The sequence below is a fragment of the Mus pahari genome, chromosome 13 (genome assembly GCF_900095145.1).
Source record: "Mus pahari chromosome 13, PAHARI_EIJ_v1.1, whole genome shotgun sequence".
NCBI classification, from domain to species: Eukaryota; Metazoa; Chordata; class Mammalia; order Rodentia; family Muridae; genus Mus; species Mus pahari.
Genome location: NC_034602.1, coordinates 180,635 through 203,834, shown reverse-complemented (window position 1 = coordinate 203,834; position 23,200 = coordinate 180,635). Strand labels below are relative to the sequence as shown.

General features: G+C 36.2%; 1 protein-coding gene across 1 annotated transcript in view; it reads left to right on the top strand.

Annotated features, from left to right (window-relative positions):
* Positions 1–23,200, top strand: part of Psme4 (proteasome activator subunit 4) — a 110,760-nt gene that overhangs the window by 21,995 nt on the left and 65,565 nt on the right. Inside the window, exons 2-11 of the mRNA XM_021210953.2 lie at positions 889–1,029; positions 1,715–1,831; positions 12,996–13,040; positions 14,571–14,720; positions 15,260–15,323; positions 16,527–16,601; positions 17,974–18,096; positions 20,304–20,396; positions 21,289–21,554; positions 22,442–22,628. Of these exons, the coding sequence (XP_021066612.1) occupies positions 889–1,029; positions 1,715–1,831; positions 12,996–13,040; positions 14,571–14,720; positions 15,260–15,323; positions 16,527–16,601; positions 17,974–18,096; positions 20,304–20,396; positions 21,289–21,554; positions 22,442–22,628 (1,261 nt within the window). The remainder of the gene's footprint in view (positions 1–888; positions 1,030–1,714; positions 1,832–12,995; positions 13,041–14,570; positions 14,721–15,259; positions 15,324–16,526; positions 16,602–17,973; positions 18,097–20,303; positions 20,397–21,288; positions 21,555–22,441; positions 22,629–23,200) is intronic.

Below are 23,200 nucleotides of genomic sequence, written 5' to 3'. Positions count from 1 at the left end.
ATGAATACACATTATTATTCTTAAGCTTGCTTATTGCCAAAGTTTTTTCTAAGTTAAAAATTGAATATGTATACTTTTGAGATAAACTGTCAGTTTATTTTTATTTAGTTCTTTGGAGAGTGGGTGTCACTATGCAGCCTTGACTGGTCTGGAACCCACTGTGAAAATCAGACTGGGTATGAACTTTTAATATTACCTGTCCTTTTACTGCTGGGATACCACAAATGGGGGTACCACAAATGGTAGGGGTATTGGAGGTACAGCTTAGTAGTAGAATGTGTCAGGCCTTAAATTTACTTCCAATGCTGGGAATGTGATCTGATAAGACAACAGTGTTCTAATTTGGCTTTATTATTAAATGTTTGATAATATGTTGATTAAAGTACAGAATAATTATTTTGTATAAATATAAAATACTTAGTAGTATTTAGAAGTTAAGGTCCATCACATTCATAATTGGCTTTCTTTTTTCTTTTTTCTTTTAAACCCATCCATTATAAATTTACTTTCTCGACATTTCACACGCAGGAGTTCTGTTTTGAAGGGTCTCATGTAATCCAAACTGGCCTTGAACTCTTGATCATCCTTTGTCACTTCCCAAGTGCTGGTATTGTAGATATGCACTACCATGTCTGGCAGGTTGTCTATGTTATAGCACATTACAGGATTTCCTTTATAAATTTTTACATTTATTTATTTGATTTTTTTTAAAAATAGGCTGAGCACAGTGGATGGATTTTATCATGTCTGTGTGTGTGTGTGTTTGTTTGTTTGTGTGTGGTTTCCCATTAATTATACCATGGAACATCAGCTCAGTTAGTATGGACAACATAGTAAGGAACACAAATGAATAGCTTAATTTTTAACAGCTTTGTTTTCCTTTTGCAGTTATATCCGACTTTATGGGAGAAAATTTAGCAAAGAAGATCATGTTCTTTTTGTTAAGTTATTGTATGAACTGGTATCAATTCCAAAACTAGAAATCAGCATGATGCAGGGATTTGCCCGTCTCTTGATCAACTTGTTAAAGTAAGTCTATTTTCTGTTATTCCTAGAGAGATTTTGTTTTTTTAAGTGTTAGTGAATGAGAATCAGTTTTGAGAACAGTTTCCCAAAGTTTAACCATATGTTTTGATTTAAAAATTTATTTTCTCTGTGAAGCTTTTAGTTGTACATGTCAACTATAGGTGGTTAGGTTTTTATATATGCTTATTGTTTGCTCCATGGGGTATAAACTATTCTTGTACCCAGCAAAGGGTAGAAACTACTTATGTGGTGTACCAAAACAGGAAACTTCAGAGCCAGAGAGATAACATTTACTGCGGTAGCAAAGGACCCAGAATCCACATGCCAGATCACCATTATCCATAATTCCATTTCTAGGATATCCCTCGCCTTCTTCGATCTTTGAGAGTACCAGGTGTGCATATTGTGTACACATATACACAGGCAAAACACTCACAAACAGAAAATAAACCTTCAAAAAAATGTAAAAGTATGAAATTCCTCTCTAGTAATGGTAGCACAAGTTTAAATGCTTTCTTTAATGGGCACTGCTTGGTGTTGAGGAGCACAAGTTTTTCCTTAGCATTCATTCTACCAGTGACAGGCAAAACACCCACACTGTGATTGCCTATCCTCTTTGTGTAATATACTAGATAATTATGCATCTGTATAAATGATTGCATACATTTCTTTTCTTTTTTTTAATTAGAAAAAAGGAACTTCTTTCAAGAGATGATTTAGAGTTACCTTGGAGACCACTTTATGACATGGTAGAAAGAATATTATATTCCAAGACAGAGCACCTGAGATTAAATTCATTTCCTAAGTAAGTATTAAAGTACTTCTTTGAGGCCTGGCCACCTATGCTTTTAGGAGATTGAGTACAATGGGGAAATAATGGGTTAAGCAAATGCTTTTTCCTTGTTTTTTATTATTATTATTTATTTATTTATTTATTTTTAAAATTTTTTTTTTTTTTCTGAGATAAGCTCTCTTGCCATAACTCTGACTGTTCTGGAACCCACTTTGTATGTAGACCAGGTTGTCCTTAAACTCACCAAGATTCACCTATCTTTGCCTCCCTAGTGATACTACTGTGTCCAGTGCAAATTCATATTTTAATGTGCTCATTTCTGTGTAACTTGACTTTGACTTTTACCCTTTTGAAGCTATTTGATTCTGTATTTTTTTTCAAAGCTTTTTCATTCAGACATATCAACAGTTACCCTCACCATACTTCAATCATTCTTTTGTTATTAGATACAGTGGTTATCTGCCATTCTTCTTTTTTTTCCTTCTTAAAAAGTTACTTATTTTCATTTGTGTGTGATTGATTGTGTGAATTCATGTGCACTACATGTGTTTAGCCAACTTTGGAGGCCAGCAAAATGCATTGAGTCTTGGAATTGGAGCTATAGGTGGTTGTAAGCCACTGTGTGGAATGCTCTTAATCACTGAGCCACCATTCCACAAACCAATCCCCACACCCCAAACTGGCATTTTATGTACTTTAATTCATTAAGTAAAGTTTTAAGTAAGGGCCTTACATCTTTTACAGGGCACTCTACACACTTAGAGAAATGGTGGGTCCTTCTACCCCCACACAGAACAAACATGCATGAATGGTCCTCTGCTCATCCTCCAAGTGCTGTGTTTTCACATGCTCGGACAAAGTATCAATGTTACTAATTAACTAAACTAAGGATATAAACTATTCAAATGCCAGTCCTTGGATTTTGTCATTTCCTAGTAACATTTAGAACTATGGCTGTCTTGCTGATTATTGGTTCCTTGCATGTACATCATGATTATTGAAGACCTAATATTGAAAACTTTTGTATTTATTTTAAATGTGCAAAGTATAACATGATCATTTGTCACTTTGTCCTGCTAGGCAGTCATCGCAGACTAAGTATCATCTTCATGGACATGGTTTTGTCTACCGTGATTACTTTTCCTCCAATGTTTTAGTATCCATGCTCTTTGCAAATTTGGCTTAAGATATGTAATTAAAGTTTTAGAAATTAAAAATTTTTTGTTTTTTAAGACAGGATTTCTTCATGTAGCCTTGGCTATCCTGGAACTACTTCTGTAGACTGGGCTGTTCTACTCACAGAGATCTGCCTGCCTCTGCCTGTCAGGTGCTGTGATCAGAGGCGTGCAGCACTGCCATCTGGCTTAAAAGTTAATTCTTAAAGGCAAGCTCTTGTTAGGTAGCTAAGCTTTGGATTCTTGGTAACCCAGACTAGCCTTGGCTTTATAATCCAGTTGCCTCTGCATCCAAGTACTGGGATTGTTGGCATAAATACTTCACTTGTTCTTTAGGTTTTATTAACTGTTTTCAGTTAGAACCCCAAGTGAAATCACTTATTTACTGATTTCCTGAAGAACATTGTTTTATGTGTCTGTATTAACTTTTCTCTTTCATAAGTCAAAATTTTAAACACTGGTGTGATTTCTTTCACTTTCTTAGACATGTTGATATTGCCTCGAATCTAAGACCTAGGTCAACAACAGTCTGAACTTCTTGTATGCGACTGCAAATGGCAGATTTTTTTTTTTAAAGCTTTTTAGATTATAGATTTAGTGGTGAAGAATGAAATTATATAAATGGAACAGTGAGAAATTACTACAGGCAGTTGTGAACTTAGACCTTAGTTGGATTTTGGGCAAGTGGTATATGTAGTCATGAATCATTTTGTCCTTGAGGTTTCTTATCTTACAATAAGGAAAATTTCTAACCATAGACAAACCTAAAATTCATTATGAAACTGAATGGTACTATGTACAAATAGACTTTTTAAAAATTCTTGATAAGGACTGGGAAGATGGCTCAGTGGTTAAGAGCACTGTTTGCTCTTCCAGAGGACCTGAGTTCAATTCTAAGCACCCACATGGCAGCTGACAAATGTCTATAGCTCCAGCTCCAGGGAATTTGACACCCTCACACAGACATATATGCAGGTAAAACACCAATGCACATAAAAAAAAAAATCCTGTAAAACAAAACAAAATTGACACAGAAAAAAAACAAGTATACTGTGACTAATACAGTACCTGAATAACTAAGGGAAGGGTTACAGAAAAGTTTAGTAGAGCAAGCAAACCAAACCAAAAAAAGGATGAGAGTATAATTTCTTGTTGAAAGTGTGCTTAGCATTTGCAAAGCCCCCGGCTCAATTTCTAGCACTAAGTACCATATTCATTCTCTATACTCAGTGACAAAAGTAAATACAAACAGTACTTTTGGGCAGGCCACTTGGCTCAGCAGGTAAAGGTGCTTGTTCTGAAGGTCTAATGTCTGGAACAATTGAACTGACTCCACAGAGCATCTGTGACCTCTTCACGCACTCATGGTACATATCATACTCCCACATCATGCTCACATCCACAAGAATAATAACCTTAAACATCATTAATATATAAGTACCACTGTAACTTTAAAAGAGAATTATTATAAAACAGTTTCAAACATGCAGATGTCATTAAAACAAAATTACCTTAAGCTAGGCATGGTGCTATACACCTTGAATCCCAGTATTCTGGAGGCAGAGGCAGGCAGGTCTCTGTAAATACAAAGGTAGATCAGCACAGCTGATCTTTATCCTAAGATCAGGCTTAGGATAAAGAATACCATAATAGATGTATTACATAGAAGCAAAAGAGTGACTAGTGAGAGGAAATAATGTAAAGCCACAGGGAATGTGTACAGCAGACTTCTGGGAAGAGTATCAGTAAAAATGAGATCTGTAATTCGGTGCTCAAAGAATAATACATAGTTAAGTGTGGTAGGCAGATCTGTTAGAAATCTTGTGTCAAAAACCCAACGAAACAAAACAAAACCAGACCTATTTAACATAAATTTGTTTGGATTGTGAACATTGTCAAACATTTTATGCAAACAAATATAAGGACAGGAAAGATGGCACAGTAGTTAAGGTCACTGACTGCTCCTACAGAAGACTTGAATTTGATTCCACATGACAGTTAACAGTGTCTTATAACTGCTTCTGGGGATATGACCCTCTTCTGGCCTCTTTGGGCACTATGCAAACATGTACTGCAGACCAAACACTCATAAAATAAATAAATAAATATATAAAACCAAGCATGATGATGCACACTATTAATCCTAGCACTCAGGAGGCTGAGACAGGTGGATCTCTCTGTGTTAGAGGCCAGCCTGGTCATCATAGTTTCAGGAAAGTTGAACTATATATTGAGAATCTATCTCAAAAAAACAAAACAAAATAAAAATAAAGAAATAAAGACATAAGAAAAGGAAAGTTGATATTGAAATACATATTAGGGCTTAGGATAAAGAATACCATAATAGATGTATTACATAGAAGCAAAAGAGTGACTAGTGAGAGGAAATAATGTAAAGCCACAGGGAATGTGTACAGCAGACTTCTGGGAAGAGTATCAGTAAAAATGAGATCTGTAATTCGGTGCTCAAAGAATAATACATAGTTAAGTGTGGTAGGCAGATCTGTTAGATCAAGGCCAGTCTTGCTTACATGAGTTCTAGGAAGCCAAGGCTATCTAGAGACCCTGTCTCAACAATGACAAAAAAGAAAAGAAAGAAAAAAGAATAGAAAGAAAAAAAAAGTCATCCTTGTCTAATGTCTTTTTGAGATAAGGTTTCAGATGCACTCCAGAACCAAGATGAGCTTTGAACTCTAGATCTTTTGCCCCCATTTCTCTAGTGCTGGTCTGTGTTGCAGCAGCATGAAGCTTGTGTACCAGGGTGTGTGAGAATTGCTAGAGACTGAACCTAGGGCTTTGTGCCTGCTGGTCAGGTGCTTGTGCCAACTAAACTGCATCCTCAGCCTGGCATGATTTTGTATCTCCACCAACTGCCAGTTTAATGATTTGGTTGTAATAATCTGAGATTGTTCATGCATCTAACTCTAGCATCAAGAGGCTGAAGCAAGAGGTTTGCCATGAGTTTGAGGTCAGCTTGGGTTATATGGTATGTAGAAAGCTGTCCAGGGATACAAAGCAAAAACCTGTCTTTAAAAACAACAACACATTTTTAAGACTTTCAGATGTTCCACTAGATATTCAGAGTAAAAAAGAAACATATTTCTTAGTGCTGGGATTATAGAAGTGTGTCACCATACCTAGCTTTTTGTTGTTGTTGTTGTTATTTTGGTATAGTTCACAAATTATAAGATATTTTATGTACCTAGCTTTTGGCCACTAAGGTTGTTAAGGTTCTCCTTAATCATTATTCTTTGAAAGTGCCCTATGGTGTACTAGAGAGATGGCCCAGCATCTTGCTCTTTGCAGAGAACCTAAATTTGGTTCCCCAGTTCCCAGCATCCTTTTGGACCACTCACAGTGACCTACTGTCACTCCATCTCCAGGGAGATTGGATGTACCTGCCCTCCATAGGCTCCTGCATACGCCCATCCCTACACCCACACATGCACATAATTTAAAACTAATAAAAATAAATCTTTTTAAAACATCATTATAGCTGGAGGGCCGTGGCGCACTCCTTTGATCCCATCACTTGGGAGGCGGAGGCAGGCGGAGGCAGGCGGATTTCTGAGTTCGAGGCCAGCCTGGTCTACAAAGTGAGTTTCAGGACAGCCAGGGCTACACAGAGAAACCCTGTCTCGAAGGGAAAAAAAGAGTCATTAAAAATACCCTGGGAGATTGGGGCTTGTTCTAGTGGAGCACATGCTTAGCATGTGTGAAACACTGCGTTCAAATATTCTGCCCTGCCAACACTTACACACAGATATACCCACCTATACCTACCTTCCAGCCCACCCTGTTTTCCCTATGTGTCTCAAAGACTCACAGTATTTCACCTGTCTCTGCTTCCCCAGCATTGACGGCATATGCCACCATCCCAGCAGTCTTTTGCTTTGATTAATCATGCTTTTTTCCTATTTTTTGATTCTGTAAGAACAGATCTTTCTTGACATGAGCTTTTTCCCTGTGTCAGGTCTTTTCTCTTAATACACCCTTCTGTGTTCCCAAGGCTCTGAAATAAAGTATATGAGGTATTTTGTGGATATTTGTAAGGTGTTTTGTTTTGTTTTACATATTCCTATCTGTACTAGGTTTTTTTCTTCATATATGCCTCAGACTAAAATTGGTGCTCTTAGAAAGTCTAACTATATGGAGCCTCTGACCGACAGTGATTGACACATAGTATTGTGTACCTGCCTTTTTAGGGACTACATTGTAAAGTATACCATTGATTTGTTACTTTGTTTCTCTTCAAGAAATTCAGTTTTGAAAAGTTCGTGTACATTACACAGCTTTTATCTCAGCACTGGGGAGACAGCTGTGTCCTAACAAAGGAATAATATTAAATTTATAAATTCAGTTTTGAAATACTTATTTATTTCTTGGACTAACTTGCTTCTGCTTCCCTTGAATTGAAGACTACTGTTATTGGCTCTTAAGCAGAAATGCTAGAGAAACCAGTGAGTCACAGCAGTGCTTGCAGTAGTCCTAGGACCTCCTTGTTCTTCCCAGCACTTCATTGTTCTGCTGAATTTCTGCAAGGGGACTGTTTGGATAGTTACTGCTTTTCTGCTTAACATTGTTTTGGCATGGTGATGTTGCAGGCTTTTATAGTCAAAAATAAGGTTGTTGGTTCTTACCAACATTTTATTTCTTAACATCCTTTAACTTATAAGGAGCCATTTTATGACTTTCTTTCTTAGATCTGATATTTTGCTTCCCATAGTTCTTTCTTAGATGCATTTTGACATATTTGAAACAGCTTTGTCATTTGCCTGTTCTTGTACTATTTTTAGATGGCTTTTTAAAATCAGAAGTGCTTCATTTGTTAAGTGTTTGACTTTCAGCTCTTCAACTCTGTGTGCCTGGTGTATTTTTTTCTTATGGAAACCACTGCTTAGAGTGCCATGTATTTCATTCTACCTTAAAAGTTGCTTCTGTTTAGAGCAAAGATAATCATAAAATTTTCCCTCTCTTCCTTCTCTTCCCTTCCATCTTGGACTTCAAGTACTGAGATTGTTGGTATTTGAAAGAAGGTTTTACGGTTTTTGTTGTTGTTGTTTGTTTTAAAACAAGGCCTCCATGTTGCCCTGTCTGTTCTAGAACTCACTATGCAGACCAGGCTGGCCTTGAACTCAGAGAACTGTCTGCTTCTGTCTCCTGGGTACTGGGACAAAGGAATGCACCACTTCACCTTACCTAGTAGAGTTTTTAATTTAGTACAAAATACAAAATTGTATTTCTGACTCCTGTTTCCTATCCATGTCCTGTCACAACTTAATGTTCTTGTAAAAACACATTTTAAGTATTTTTTTCCTTTTTAAGTGTTTGTCCTCTATATATTTTAAGGCTACCATGCATACTATTTTTCATAGTAATATGCCTATAGGAAAACTTTGTTTTCCTTTCTTTACATTTCTTTTTTTTTTTTTTTTTTTTTTTTTTTTTTTTTGAGGGGGNGGGACTAGGACCTTGCTGTGTAGCCTAGGCTGGCCTCCAGCTCCCATCAGTTCTGCCACCACACCTGGCTACGTACTTAGTTTTTGATTACTTGTGTATCTCTATCCCATTACCATTTGTGGTTGTTAGCAATTGAGCCCAGGGACATGACTTGCTAAGTAAGTGTTGTACCACTGAGATCTACCCTAGCCTGGCTTCCTCTATCAATTCAACAAAGGGTCATTTGCTTTTGTTGCCTTGTTTTTTGTTTTTTGAGACAGGTCTTTTTGCGTGCAATTTTTTTTTTGTTTGTTTGTTTTTCGAGACAGGGTTTCTCTGTATAGCCCTGGCTGTCCTGGAACTCACTCTGTAGACCAGGCTGGCCTCGAACTCAGAAATTCGCCTGCCCCTGCCTCCGGAGTGCTGGGATTAAAGGCGTGCCTGGCAAATTAAGAATCAAACTTCCGCCTTTCCAGGAGCTCTGCCTGCCATTCTCCAGGCTAGGATCTGTGATCAATCACCACTGGTCTCACTCAACTCCAGCAAGGGCCAGCTGGCCGCTTTTTAAAACTAGCTCCCTCCATCTTCCTTGGCCCCTACTCACTGTGTAGGCGGAGACTGCAAACTCTAGGGGCCCCAAGACCTACATGTCTGAAGCTTCCTCCTTGCTCCAAACCCTGGTCTGAATCCTTTTTCTCTGTGTCCCTTCTCTTCCTCCTAGGACCTGGAAATCCCACCTTTTTTTCTTCACTCATCAATTGACTTCTCCCTCCTTTATTGACGCAATCAAGACCCAATTAGGGAATCGATCCCTCACCCTACAGGTCTTGCTATATATAGTCCAGTGGCCTCAAACTCACAGTTCCTCTGCCACTGCTTCCCTAGGGCTGGAATTGCATGTGTCACTACACTTGGTTTACAAAGGGCAATTTATGATCCCATAAGTCTTTTATTCTTACCCTGACCCGTTTACAACATGGAAATAACGTATTCTACACTCTGGGGTTTCTCGTGACTCATTAATGATCTGGACCCAAAATTTAATAGTTAATAAAATGAAGAAAGTAATTCCCTCAATAAACTGTCACTAAGTCATTTTCACCAGTTATTTCATCAATAAGCACTGATTTGCAGTGATTTCTAAAACAGTATTTGAGGGACATTATGAGGAGAGGGCTCAGCAATGAAAAGAATGTGTTTCTTCAGAGGATCCAAGTTAGGCTTTTAGCACCTGTAACTCCAGCTCTAGGGCATCTGCTGCCCTCTTCAGGCCTCCTTGGGTATCCCATCCCCTGCCCGGGACATACATAGAGTAGTTCAAATGGTTCAAGTAATCATGCTAAATTTACATGAGAGGAAGGGTGATTACAGTAACATTTATTTTAGAAAAATGCTTTAATTTTAATGAAAAATTAGTGCTAACATTGCCTCCATGATGATGATGATATCTTTTATTTGTAATTGATAAAGTAATGTTAATGGCTATAAAAAGTGACATTTAACAGAATAGTGTTAGATTTTGAAAGACGGATGATGAAAAATGATTGACTAAAGATGAGTTTGTTTAGATTTAGAAAGAAGGTAAAACTGACTTAATACATGATGGAGTTGGTACTTTGTTAGGGGAAAAAGAATACTATTTAAGTAGGAGTTTAAGGCAGGCAAAGAAGAAATGTACCATTATTGTTGTTTTCCAATTCATATGTTAAAAAAAAAAGCAAATAGAGTTAGTCTGACAGAAATTTTAGTTCAGTTGAATCTGTGAATATTTCTGGGATTATTTTTATTTTGAATGTGTCATGTGTTTGGGAGGTTTACAAGTAAATCTTGGGCATGACTCAGTGTTTAAGAGCACTGCCTCTTTTTCCAGAGGACATGGATTTGATTCCTAGTACCTACATGGTGACTCACAATCATCTGTATGTAGCTCCAGCTTTTGAATTCCCTGGTCACCAGGCATGTAGTGATGCAGATATACATGCAGACAAAACACTTATACATATAAAATAAAGAAATGATTCTTTAAAAACTTTTAAAACAAAAGATGTGCTAATTTTATCTTGATAGTTATAAAGAACCAGAAGAGTCAGGTTATAGCCTCCGTGGCTGACTTTCTTTCTTTCTTTCTTTCTTTCTTTCTTTCTTTCTTTCTTTCTTTCTTTTTCTTTTTCTTTTTCTTTTTCTTTTTCTTTTTCTTTTTCTTTTTCTTTTTTTTTTGCGGGGGGGGTTTCAAGACATGATCTCTTGTGTAGTCCTGGCTGTCCTGGAACTCACTCTGTAGAGCAGGCTGGCCTCAAACTCAGAGATCTCCCTGCTTCTGCCTCCCAAGTGCTGAGATTAAAGGCGTGCGCCACCACTGGCTGCCTCCATGACTTTTAAATTCACTGGGAGCAGAAATGGTTGACTCTCCTTGTCCTGTCTTGGAACAATCAGAGAACATTAGTGCCATCATGAGGAAATTGAAGTGTAGAGAAATATTCACATGAGGCTCAAACTGGAACAAGAGCTTAAGAATTCACTTTTTGTACAGAATAGTAAGGTGATGAAAAGAAATTTCTCATCTGGGTATTATATCCTGAATCATAAATTCATGACTGATAGGCAGGAAAACTGCTAAAACAGTAAAAGGTGCACAAGTTTTTGTTTCTGTGAAATTGCATGTATAATGCTTTTTGCAAAGTATGAATTAATAGTTGTTAATATTTACTGTGATGCCTAATAAATAATTCTGAGCTACCCAACAGCTTTCAATATATTATCTCAGTTAATTTTAAAATAGCTCTATGAGAGGGTAGGTGTTATTTGCCATGATAAAACGTACTAAGTTGTAATATTATATTCTTAGGAACAATGGACTTGATTTTTCAAATTCAGATTTGTCTGACTCTTAGGTTCAAACTGAAGCATTATGTCCTCCATGGCTGCCTTTTGTAAATGAACTACCATTTCTAAGAGAAAATGGGGTGTGAGAAACTCCATCTAAAGCTTAGTCACTCTGTAGATCACTTTAAAAACATGAGCAGTTTGAGTTACCAGTTTAGTATTATAAATTTCCAACAATTGGAACTTAAGTAGTGATTATTCACTCCCTCTAAAAATTACTAGCATCTAGCCTTAACCTTTTATTTTATTTTTAAACAGAAACATTGTTCCCTTCATCTTGAGAGATTACAAGAATCACAAAAGGTCACTATACAGATATCACAGGTTAGAGAGATTGTACCCTTTTCTGAATAAAGAACATAAATTCCATGGTACAGGCCTTATGTGGAAGATCGGTTGGAATTGATTTTTATATGAATGAAATCACTCTAAAACCCTTGAGTTGGTAACAAGTTACAGGAGTGTTATCATTAACTTCCTGTGCTTACATTTAGAATAAATGCAACACTTAGCTATGCAGTCTTTAATGTCTTACTTTTTGGAACAGTTTCTAATGTTAGAAAGGTTTCTTTCTTTGTGTAGTGAAGTTACTTAGGAGAAAGAGCAGGATTTCTGCAACATCTAAATCTGAAATCAGTTGCTACCAAACCAGTAAAATAGAAAGCTAATGTGAGCACAGACATGAGGAAGTCAAGGGGTCATGTATCTTTTCTTTTTCTTAGAAAGACAGTTCATGTTTCAGAATTTACCTTTAAAATCTGAACTTAAATTAACCAGATGGCTTTCTACATGTTGATTCTATAATTTGTTACTAATTGGCTCTTCAATTTAAACTGAAAGAAGATCTGAGATCTGTGCTATTTTTTCCCATGATAAAAAGTGTTTATTGGGTATTGTAAGCACACAGAAATAATTTAACTGCCCCTGCAGATTTGAATAGCTTTATTAGAAGCACATTAGGTATCCTGACTAATAAGTACAGCCATGGGATTCAGGAAGCTTCAAATGTAGAGAAAACTTTATGCCCAATGTAGTATGTTTCTTAATTTCTTTTTTGGCTGCAGCTTTCTTTCTAGGTTGATGTTAATATATTAGGTGCTTGTCTGAGTTTGTTCCTTGGAATTTCCTTATAGTTTAGTTTTTAAGCTTTCAGAGAAATTGTACAGACCTCTGGACTTGAAGAATTTTAAAAGGTTTAATGATAAAATTTCTGAAACCTTAACATCCCTGCCTTTCACTTGAATTTTGAACATTTTTGTGTTTCTATTTGTATTTATCATACCTTATTTCATTATATCACAGTTCATATCTTGATGCAAAAGCACTATAATAAAAATTATTCTTTAGAGTTTTCAGCCATTGGGCTTACTTTATATGTGTTTAATATGGCATTGTTATCCACTTTGTAACGATTGAAAGGGGTTTATCTTTTTTCTGGTATAGTGTTTTGTTTTGTTTTATTTATCAAACACAGACACACAAAGAACAAAATGATGTAGAGGAAAAAAACAGACTAGGAGGTCTAGGTAGATAATTCTTGTCATTCTGTATGTATTTAGGAATTACATATAAACAGATACTAGGAACTGGTGTGCTTATCTTGGAGGTACAGGTTATAGAGTTAACTGTGTTCTTTAAATACCCCAATGTAATTTATCAAATGGCTTTTTCTCCTCTAGTTCTATAGAAAATGTTCTCAAAACACTGGTGAAAAGCTGCCGACCGTAAGTAGCACTCAATTTATAAAGCCTCTTGTTTTACCTGTAGGCCTTCCCCCATCTTTAGTGTACTTTGAAGAGGAAATTAAACATATAAATAGTTTCTGATATTGTAGTGTTAGTCATTGAGCACAACAGTGTTCCCAGTTCTTAACTGAATTTTTACTTCAATATAAATTTAGTTTTTAAAAGTTAATTCATTAATAATGTCTGTATGTGTGGGTGACTGTGCATGTGTGTGTTGGGGAGGGGCTATCTGCACCAGGGTACATGTGTAGAAGGCAAAGGGTGGAGGTTCTAATTGGTATTACTTTGTTAAGAACTGACTCAAAAATACTGGGAAAGGGAATTTTATATATAAGGTTCTTGAAGGTAGAACATAATTCACTGGTGGTATTTCTGTTTTAATTTGCAATTTGCTACATTAGTACCTGACAAAAAATGTGTGGTGAACTTAATAGAAGTGTTATTAGCAATGTAATTTTATTTTTCATATAAATTAATAAAGTATGCTTTTAAGCTAATAGAAGTTTTTAAAAGTATGATAGGTTAATATGATTACAAACCTATAAGTTAATTCCTCTGGGAAGAATACAGAATTCTCAGATACAGTACTTTATACGTCATATTGATTGATTGAGAAGTTGAAACAGGGTCTCAAGTTGCCATGTTGGGTTTGAACTCCTGCCTCTACCTCACAGTGCTAGGATTATAGGTATGCAAATCCCCAGCTTTAAACCTTTTCAGATTAGCAGTTTTTACATGTGGCTTCTTTTAATAATTTACCTTCATTGTGTTTGTGTGTGTGTGTAAGTTTTCTAAATCACAGGGATGCTCTTGGCCTTTTTTTTCAGAATTGTAGAAAATCAGAGCCTTAGAACAGGTCTTCTCATTTACCTCATGTATAAAGAAGTACCTGTGGTCCCATGAGGGACCCATGGACTCATCCCGGAAATTCCTGGGCCGATGCTTCTTATTTTTACTAATTATTTATCCTCTACATGGACTTGAGTTTTATTAATTTTCAGTTGCTGAACTTTGTAGGCAACTTAAGTAACAGTGTTTTCTCAACCTCAAAGCATCTTCTGAATGTCTGCTAGATAAAAAAAGTTTACTTTCTTCCAAGTATATATGGGAGGTTATTTATTGTATCTTTGTAAAAGTATGTTTTTATTATGGAAACTTTGACATTTCTAGTGTGATATCTTATGGAATATATTCCCTTCTCTCATGATGTTCATTTTCTTTTGCTCTTGGGAAACAAACCCAAGTGGTGCTAATTCTCTAATCCTTTTCACTCTTTTTGAGACAGGGTTTCTCTGTGTGGCCCTGGCTGTCCTGGAACTCACTCTGTAGTCCAGGCTGATCTTGAACTCAGAAATCCGCCTGCCTCTGCCTCCCAAGTGCTGGGATCAAAGGCGTGCACCACCACCTCCTGGCTTTTCTTTTCACACTTGTCAACCATATATAAGTATTGTAGGGTTTTAAATTTAGTAGTCAGATATATGGAAACCTTTTCTTTTTTTTTTTTATTAGATACTTTCCAGCAGATGCAACAGCAGAAATGTTAGAAGAATGGCGGCCTTTAATGTGTCCTTTTGATGTAACAATGCAAAAGGCCATCAGTTATTTTGAAATATTTCTTCCTACCTCCCTTCCTCCAGAACTGCATCATAAAGGTTTTAAGTAAGTGTGCATATTTGACATACTCTAGGATACAACAAGAAATATAGCAATACTAATATTAGCAAGAAGCTAAAAATGGGCAATTCATTGATTCTTTTTATTATAATTCAAGTGTGAAGGCTAAAAGAGCTGAGCATATGATTGTAAAGAAAGTAATACTTATATGACAAGCCCAATGAAATGATGGTTTTAAGATGTCAGAAGAGAAAAGAAATAGAACAACCATAATGGAAGAATGTCAGAAAAGGAGAAAGACAAAGGATATAAGGGAGAAAGTTGTTACAATTGTTGAGTAAGAATGGACAATATGTAACAATTAAGAACAGTACATGAGATTACATTTAATAGCACAAATAAGAAAGGCAACACTCAGTCAAAAAGTAGTCCTTTGTTCCAATAAGTTTGAAGTTTTAATATTTTTTTTTTCTAGATTGTGCAGTTATCAGTAAGAATAATAGATTTAGAAGTACAAAAGCTACCTGGCTTTGAACCACTTTCTGTAATCACTTGCTATTGATAACAACATTTTTCTTCTTCAGACTTTGGTTTGATGAATTAATTGGCCTTTGGGTTTCAGTGCAAAATCTCCCACAGTGGGAGGGGGTAAGTATTCTATTTTTTTTCCTTTATTTAATTTCAAATTTGGAGATAAATATATAGATCATTTGATAACTAACTCCTGGTTTTTAGAATTTCTAATAGTAACATTACAGTTAATTCCTTTTTAAAAAAGATTTTTATAAGTGTGTGTGCACACCTGTGGGTCTGTCTGTTGGTGGGCAGTTGGGTGGGTACTTGTGCCTGAGGATGCCAGAGGTATCACATCCCCTAGAACTGGAGCTATATCTGTGTAGTGTTTTGTTTTCTTAGTGCTTAGTGTACTGAGGGCGGGGTGCGGGTGTCAGGTGCCTGTTTTCTGCCTCTGCCCAACCATCAAAGACCATGTCCTTCACCAGGCTCTAGGTAAAGCCTGGCTTTTTCAGCACCACAAAGTACTTATCTTGAGCCCTGGAAATGGTGATCTCTCAAACATCCCCACCTAGGGGCAACTTCCTGGTGGCTACATGTGTGTAGAATCATGATGGTTTCAGAAACATCAGGAGGCATAAAAGAACTGGAAGAAGACTTAGGCTGGTGACTGAACTGGACTTGAAGCTTTGATGATAAACATAGCCCTTGTCACAGGTAGAACAGCAGCGGGGCTTTTTGATACAGGTATTTTTGAGCCACCAGATGTGGGTGATAGTTGAGTTTGGGTCCTCTGTAAGCACATTGTGGGCTCCTAGCCATGTAGCCATCTCTCCAGGTCCTGTTAATTTCTTTCATCTTACTATTTTCTGACAAGTAGACAAGCATGCATTATAAAAAGTACACGATTGCTGTTTGTTTTAGTTGCATTTATTATAGGTGCTCTTGGACATTTGATAGAGATATATAAATATTTCTTCAACTTTCATTGTGCATAATGCTTTCTGATTTTTTTCCCCCCTTTGAGGAGTATTTTGGTTACAGTTGATTTTAAATGGATGGCATGAACCAGATCTTAAATTTTGAAATTTTAAAAGTCACAAACTATATCCATTGTTTTGATGATTGCTGAAAGGGACAAATGAGAAGCTGGGTGTGATTGCACACACTTGTAATCCCAACATTGGGAGGCTGAGGCAAGAGTATCATAAGTTCAGGGACCATTCTGGCACATAGCAAGAATCACCTCAAGAAAATAAACAACAGAATAAGGATTATAATTAACATTTTAAAATAACAACATCAGCTTAACATTATTTTGTTTTTGTTTACTTTCAGCAATTAGTAAATCTCTTTGCTCGATTGGCTACAGATAATATAGGATACATAGATTGGGATCCATATGTACCGAAGGTAATTAGAACATTTGAATATGTGTGTATCATAGTCCTGATAACTAACATTATTTGGTAAAGTTTTTTTTTTTTTTTCTAAACTCTAATGTCAAATGTTATACATGTCTTGCATTGAAGAACATGAAGTATAATTTTGAGAGCAAATAATGTAGAAAGTAGTAAGTAAATCATTGGGAATATCATGAGTTCATTCCTTCCAAAGAGTTTTCTGTATTAAATTTGATTGCATTCTAGAGTGTTACCCGCTCCCCTACCTCTTAGTAATTAAAGCTAGAATATCTCCAGAGGTGTATTATTTCAGCTGTATTGGAAATCTCCTGGAGAGCTGGTGAGATGGCTCAGCAGGTAAGAGCACTGACTGCTCTTCCGAAGGTCCTGAGTTCAAATACCAGCAACCACATGGTGGCTCACAACCACCCGTACAGTGAGATCTGACACCCTCTTCTGGTGCATCTGAAGTCAGTTACAGTGTACTTATGTATAATAATAAATAAATATTTGGGCTGGAGCAAGCAGGGACTGAGTGAGCGGGGCAGACTGGAGAAAGCAGAGGTCCTAAAATTCAATTCCCAACAACCACATGAAGACTCACAGTCATTTGTACAGCTACAGTGTGCTTATATACATAAAATAATAAACAAAGAATAAATAAACAAAGAAAAAAGAAAAAGAAAAGAAAAAGAAAGAAATCTCTCGGAAGGCCTTGCAGGAGGTGGAAATTGACATTAGAACAGCACTAGTTTGTTGTCTTTTGTTTTTTTTCACTGTAGTTAGCTTTTAAAAACTAAGGAACAGAAGCAGCCCTTCCCCCTCATTTGGGACCCTATCAGTAGTGATAGCTTTAAAGTGTAAACTTAATTGCACTAAAATACAGTTATTCCATGCTGCCTAACATACAAATACTAAGGGAGGACTTCAAATCAGCTTTAAGGTTTCAAAGGTGAGCGGTCTGCCAGCTGCTTCTATTAGAGCTGCTGCTGTCCAGCATCTTTGGCATAAAAATGAGAACACAGGAAAATAATGTGTATACTCAGAAAGTGAAAGGAGGGAAAGGCTCATGCTTAACTGTACAAGCTTCATTTTTTTTTTCTTTATGTTTCACTATAAATATCGCATTGTTTGAGATATGGACTCAGCTGCTTCAAATCTGTTGCCTCTGACCTCAGAGCGTCATACAATAAATCTGTTATATCTACTTTTTAAACAAGAAAGCAGATCGCTACATGCTGATAATTTTGCTTAGAATTGCATGGTGGGGGAAATGAAGGTTTATTTAAGACTATACCTAACGTTCACTTAGCTATTTAAGGACTTATTGTGATACCTATGATCCTTTTTATTCCTATATTTATTTTGTTTTGCTTTAAAAGATATTTACAAGAATTCTGAGAAGCCTGAACCTCCCAGTGGGAAGCAGTCAAGTGTTAGTCCCAAGATTTTTAACAAATGCTTATGATATAGGACATGCTGTAATATGGATCACCGCAATGATGGTTTGTAGTTAATTATGTGTTTCATAAAATACACCTAAGTTTTCTTTAACCTTTTGATCCAAACCCATGTTAATAGCTTGGTTGGTTACTTGATTATTAAATAGTTTTCTTCTTTTTTTTTATTTTCTATGCCTTTCCTCTTACATCACTTTACCTCTCTCCTTTGTTTCTTTCCTCCTCCCCTCCATCCCTTTCCCTCCCCTGTCCTTCCCTCCTATCCATTATCTTCCCTTCTCTTTTACCAATGTTTTTTTCTGGGGATTGAAGCTAGGGCCTATATTTGACAAATTTCAGCTATTTTCTGATGTTGTGCATCCATATCTAAGCTCTATAATAATCTATTACTTGTTAATTTCCATATGGTTTTTAGTGTCACTTTTGAAATATAAATATACTATTAGAGCAGCTTTATATTAAAATTATAGGATTTATTTTTAATATTTTTACCTCTTTGAATTGTTAGTCTATATTTGATAATTTTTTTTTGTGGAAAAGCAGAATATTCATACAGAATTACAGTGAGAGGTGAAACTCTCCTACTGTTACATAGAACTTTAGTTTTTTTTCTTGTATTCAATGACAATAGAGTATTTTAATGCATATTATGGAGGTTTCACTGGATTGGGCAGTGTCAACCTTGAGTCAGTTTTGCTCTCTTTTCCCACACACATCTTAGTAGTAGCCACTTTCTTTTTTTTGTGGTTTTTTTTTTTTTTTTTTTTTTGTTTTGTTTTTTGAGACAGGGTTTCTCTGTCCTGGAACTCACTTTGTAGACCAGGCTGGCCTCGAACTCAGAAACCCGCCTGCATCTGCCTCCCGAGTGCTGGGATTAAAGGCGTGCACCACCATGCCTGGCTAGCCACTTCTTTATGTACTTTGGAAGTATAATTAAAAAAAAAAACAGTTATGCTAATTATTTTATCAGAAGTTTGAAATTTGTGATATTGAGTTGTTGTGGAATCATTTTGATTTCTTGTAGTTTGGTCTCTTCTGGTTTCTATATTGAGAAAGATAAGACAAAGGCTTCATTTATGCCTACATTTGAGTGGGAAGGCCCATTAATAAAAAGTCTCTCTCTCTCTCCCTCTCTCCCTCTTTTTGAGATTTGAGAGGAACGGTAAGACAGGGTATAGTTATATAGCCTTGATTAACCTAGGACCTTGTATGTAGTATGTAAATCAACCTGACCTCTTAACTTGCAGGAATTTTCTTGCCCCTGCCTGGGATTATAAGTATGAGCCAGTATACCCTTTCTTAATATAATTTGACATTTTGTCCTCCTTGCTGTTATTAAAAGACCATTTTTAGTCAAACTGGAGGGTATGAACCCATGTTATAGCCCTTTAGATAAATGCTAATTTTCTTCTTTTTATCTTTTTTCCCATTGTTTTAGTAATAGATTAATAAATATATTTTTTGAATTAAAAATGTTCATCATAAAATGTGTGTTGAGTATGTTATATAAATCTTTGTTTCATACAATGAGCAACTTAATGATTCATTTTCAGGAGTGCTTTGTATGGCTTATGTTATCACCTTTTTTTTTTTTTTTTTTTTTTTTTTATTTTGGTTTTTTCGAGTCAGGGTTTCTCTGTGATGGTCAGAGAACAGCACAGGGAAGTTTGTTCTTTCCTTCTACCGAGTGGGTCCTGGGTCAAACACTGTCAGGCTTGAGACCATTGTTTTTACTCAATGAGTCATTTCACCAGCCCCGTTACTATTCTTGATTATACCAAGATTACAGTCTTTATGTTAAATTATAGTATTATTGTTTTTAACAAGAATGATAAAGTCTACTGTTTCCCTAAGTTGAAAGATGATACCTTCTCAGTTTTATTCAGAATTAAGTAAGTTAATTTTGTGTTTTTTGGAATGTTTTTAAACTGATTTGTGCAAAGATCACTAGGGAGTTACGTTTTGACTGTGGTTTTCAGATACAACTGTTACGATAAAGGGAATTCATGTTAGATAGACCTTTATATCTAGGATTTGACTTATTGATCAGTTCATATACAGTTTAATATAGATACTAACATTTCTTTTTCTCTCTCCTTTTTTTTTTTTTTTTTTTTTTTTTTTTGGTTTTTTGAGACAGGGTTTCTCTGTGTAGCCCTGGCTGTCCTGGAACTCACTTTCTCTCTCTCTCTCTTTTTTTCTCTCTCTCTCTCTTTTTTTTTTTTTTTTTTTTTTTGGGTGTGTCTGGACAGGGTGGACCAAGTAAATTAGTACAAAAACATTTAGCTGGTTTGTTTAACAGCATCACATCTTTTTATCATCCTTCAAATAATGGGCGTTGGCTGGTAAGTATGCTCAGTTTCTGTTATAGTATTTGAAGATATAAAGATATAATTATATTTAGCTATTGTTTATCTTAGAACTGTAATATTTCTTATCTGTCGTGTAAGCTTTGACTATCTATAAGTGGTTAGATCAAATCTGTGTGTTTGACATATGTATGTACATACATATATACATACGTACGTACGTACGTACATACATACATACATACACACATACACATATATACAGACACACTAACATAATGCCACATGGCTATTACTGACAAAATAATAAATAATGCCACAAAATCATAGTCACATCACTTCAGTTTTATCTTGTCGCTATTTTAGCTTTGTTTTGTCTTTTAATTGACTGATTAAGTATCTTTTTAAAAAATAAATATTGGAAACTTTTATTTGTTAGCAACGTACTTTTTTTCCACTCCCCTTTTCTTTTAAGACAGGATCTCACTGTGTATCCCTGGCTAGCTCAGAACCCACTATGCACACCAGGTTGGCCTCGAATTACCAGAAATCCCTGTGTCTTTGCCTGCTGAACACTCTTATTAGTGTGTGTGACCATGCCTGACTAGTAACTGTTTTAAAAGTGAATTGAAGGCAAGACAGGAAAGCACATGACTGTAGTCTTAGCACCCATGAGACTGTGGCAGGAAGATCCTGGAACCAGGCTATGCTACATAGTGTGACTCTATCTAAAGGAAAACGAAACAATTTAAATCCTTGAATTTAAAAATTACTCTTTGTTAGTTTGTATAGCTCGCTGTTTGTGTAGTAAGAGCATAAAGTTCTTTGTATTCAGATTGTTTCTTTTTTTTTCTTGCATGAGAGAAACTGTAAAGATCTATGTAGGAAAGTTGAATCTGAGTAGAACCTATTGTTTCTGTGTTCCCAGAACAAGTTAATGAAACTCCTTCAGCGATTGCCAAACAGTGTTGTTAGGAGATTACATCGTGAAAGATTCAAGAAGCCCTCCTGGTTAACTCCTGTGCCTGAAAGCCATAAGCTTACTGATGAAGATGTTACAGACTTTGTACAATGCATTATTCAGCCTGTCCTCTTGGCTATGTTTAGCAAAACTGGTAGTCTAGAAGCAGCCCAGGCTCTGCAGAACCTTGCACTTATGAGACCTGAGTTAGTAATACCCCCTGTGCTTGAAAGGTAAGCTCAGCTTTGCAACTCCCAAGACCAGGGGATTTAATGCTCTTTTCTAGCACCGTAGGTGCACACGGTATAAGCATAACGTTTGAACAAAACACCTGTACACATAATTAAATCTAAAAGAATTAAATGACACTACTGTTATTATTTGCCTTTCTGTGTAAATCAGTGCTTACATATTTCTTCTGTACTAAGTAGATTTGCAGAGGGAAATAATTGAAGTTCTGAGTAAAGATCCTAGGTATTTACTTTAAAACCTAGGTGCTGGAAAGATAAGGACAGGAAGATCCTTGGGACTTGCTGGCTTGCCATTGTAGCCAATCAGTGATCTCAAGTTTCAGTGAGACCCAGTCTCAGAAAAAATAAGGTGGGGAGATGTGGCTGAGTTGGTAGAGTCCTTTCTTAGCATGTCCAAAGCTGTGGGTTCACTGCATATAAAACTTGACATGGCAGAAATTGTGGTACAAGCTTATAATTTTAGTACTTTTAGTCAAGATGATGAAAGAGGATTAGAAACTCAAGGTCATCTTTAGCCTACACTATAGGAGACGCTATCTCTCAAAAGAAAAGACTAAAAGATATTTGCTTGTAACAGGACTGAGTAGAATATTTGTACCTTGTCTTCCTTAGTTCAGTATGCAGTGGATTAAGTTGGCTGAAACAGTGAAGGTCTATAAGTTTATGCTCTTTTTCACTGGAGTTTGTATGGAGACAAGATCAGATAGGGGTGTGATTGTATCTGTATTGTTCCTTTGTGTGTATAAATCTGTTCATGTTAGTACAAAATTTCCACTCAGTATTCTGATATCTGTAATTGTGCAGGTCAAAATGCAGCTTATGAACTTAGTATATTTAACATTGAAACTGTACTCTGTTTTAAACTATAGAACATATCCTGCTTTAGAGACATTAACAGAACCTCACCAGCTCACCGCTACTTTAAATTGTGTAATTGGAGTAGCCCGAAGTTTGGTATCAGGAAGCAAATGGTTTCCCGAAGGTCCAACACACATGCTACCTCTATTGATGAGAGCATTGCCTGGGGTAGATCCAAACGACTTTAGTAAGTGCATGGTAAGTATATTGATGGTTTTGTTTTGTAGCTGTTATTGTTTAAATAAGTACCTTTTCCTTTTAGTTAGATACTTTAGATTATAGCATAGTGTTACATTTGGAAATGCTTAAGTTGAGATTTGTGCACAATTGATTTATGTAATACCTTCCTTTGTAGTTTTCCTTGATCTGCATATGTTTATTGTTCATGTTTTAAAACTCATTATATAGTTGCAGGTTTTTTTTTAGACATAGTAAAAGTTTCAGAATGATTCTCTTGCTCTTTTCTTTATATGGGTGACCAAGGAAGAGTGGTAAAAAGTTACAGGTTACAGAAGCTGGGCATAGTGGCAGATACCCATTGTCCAAGCACTTGGGAAACTGAGTAAAGTTTGAAACTAGCTTGGACTACATAGTGAGACTGTGTCTCTGAATAACAAAATCTTCCCCTGTGAATAACAGTGGAAAAATTACAGAATATAAAATTCCAGCTTTAGCTTCTACACATTTTTTCCCTGACTCACTGCTTTGGTGTCGTCGTCTTCATCTTCGTCTTCGTCTTCGTCTTCGTCTTCGTCTTCGTCTTCGTCTTC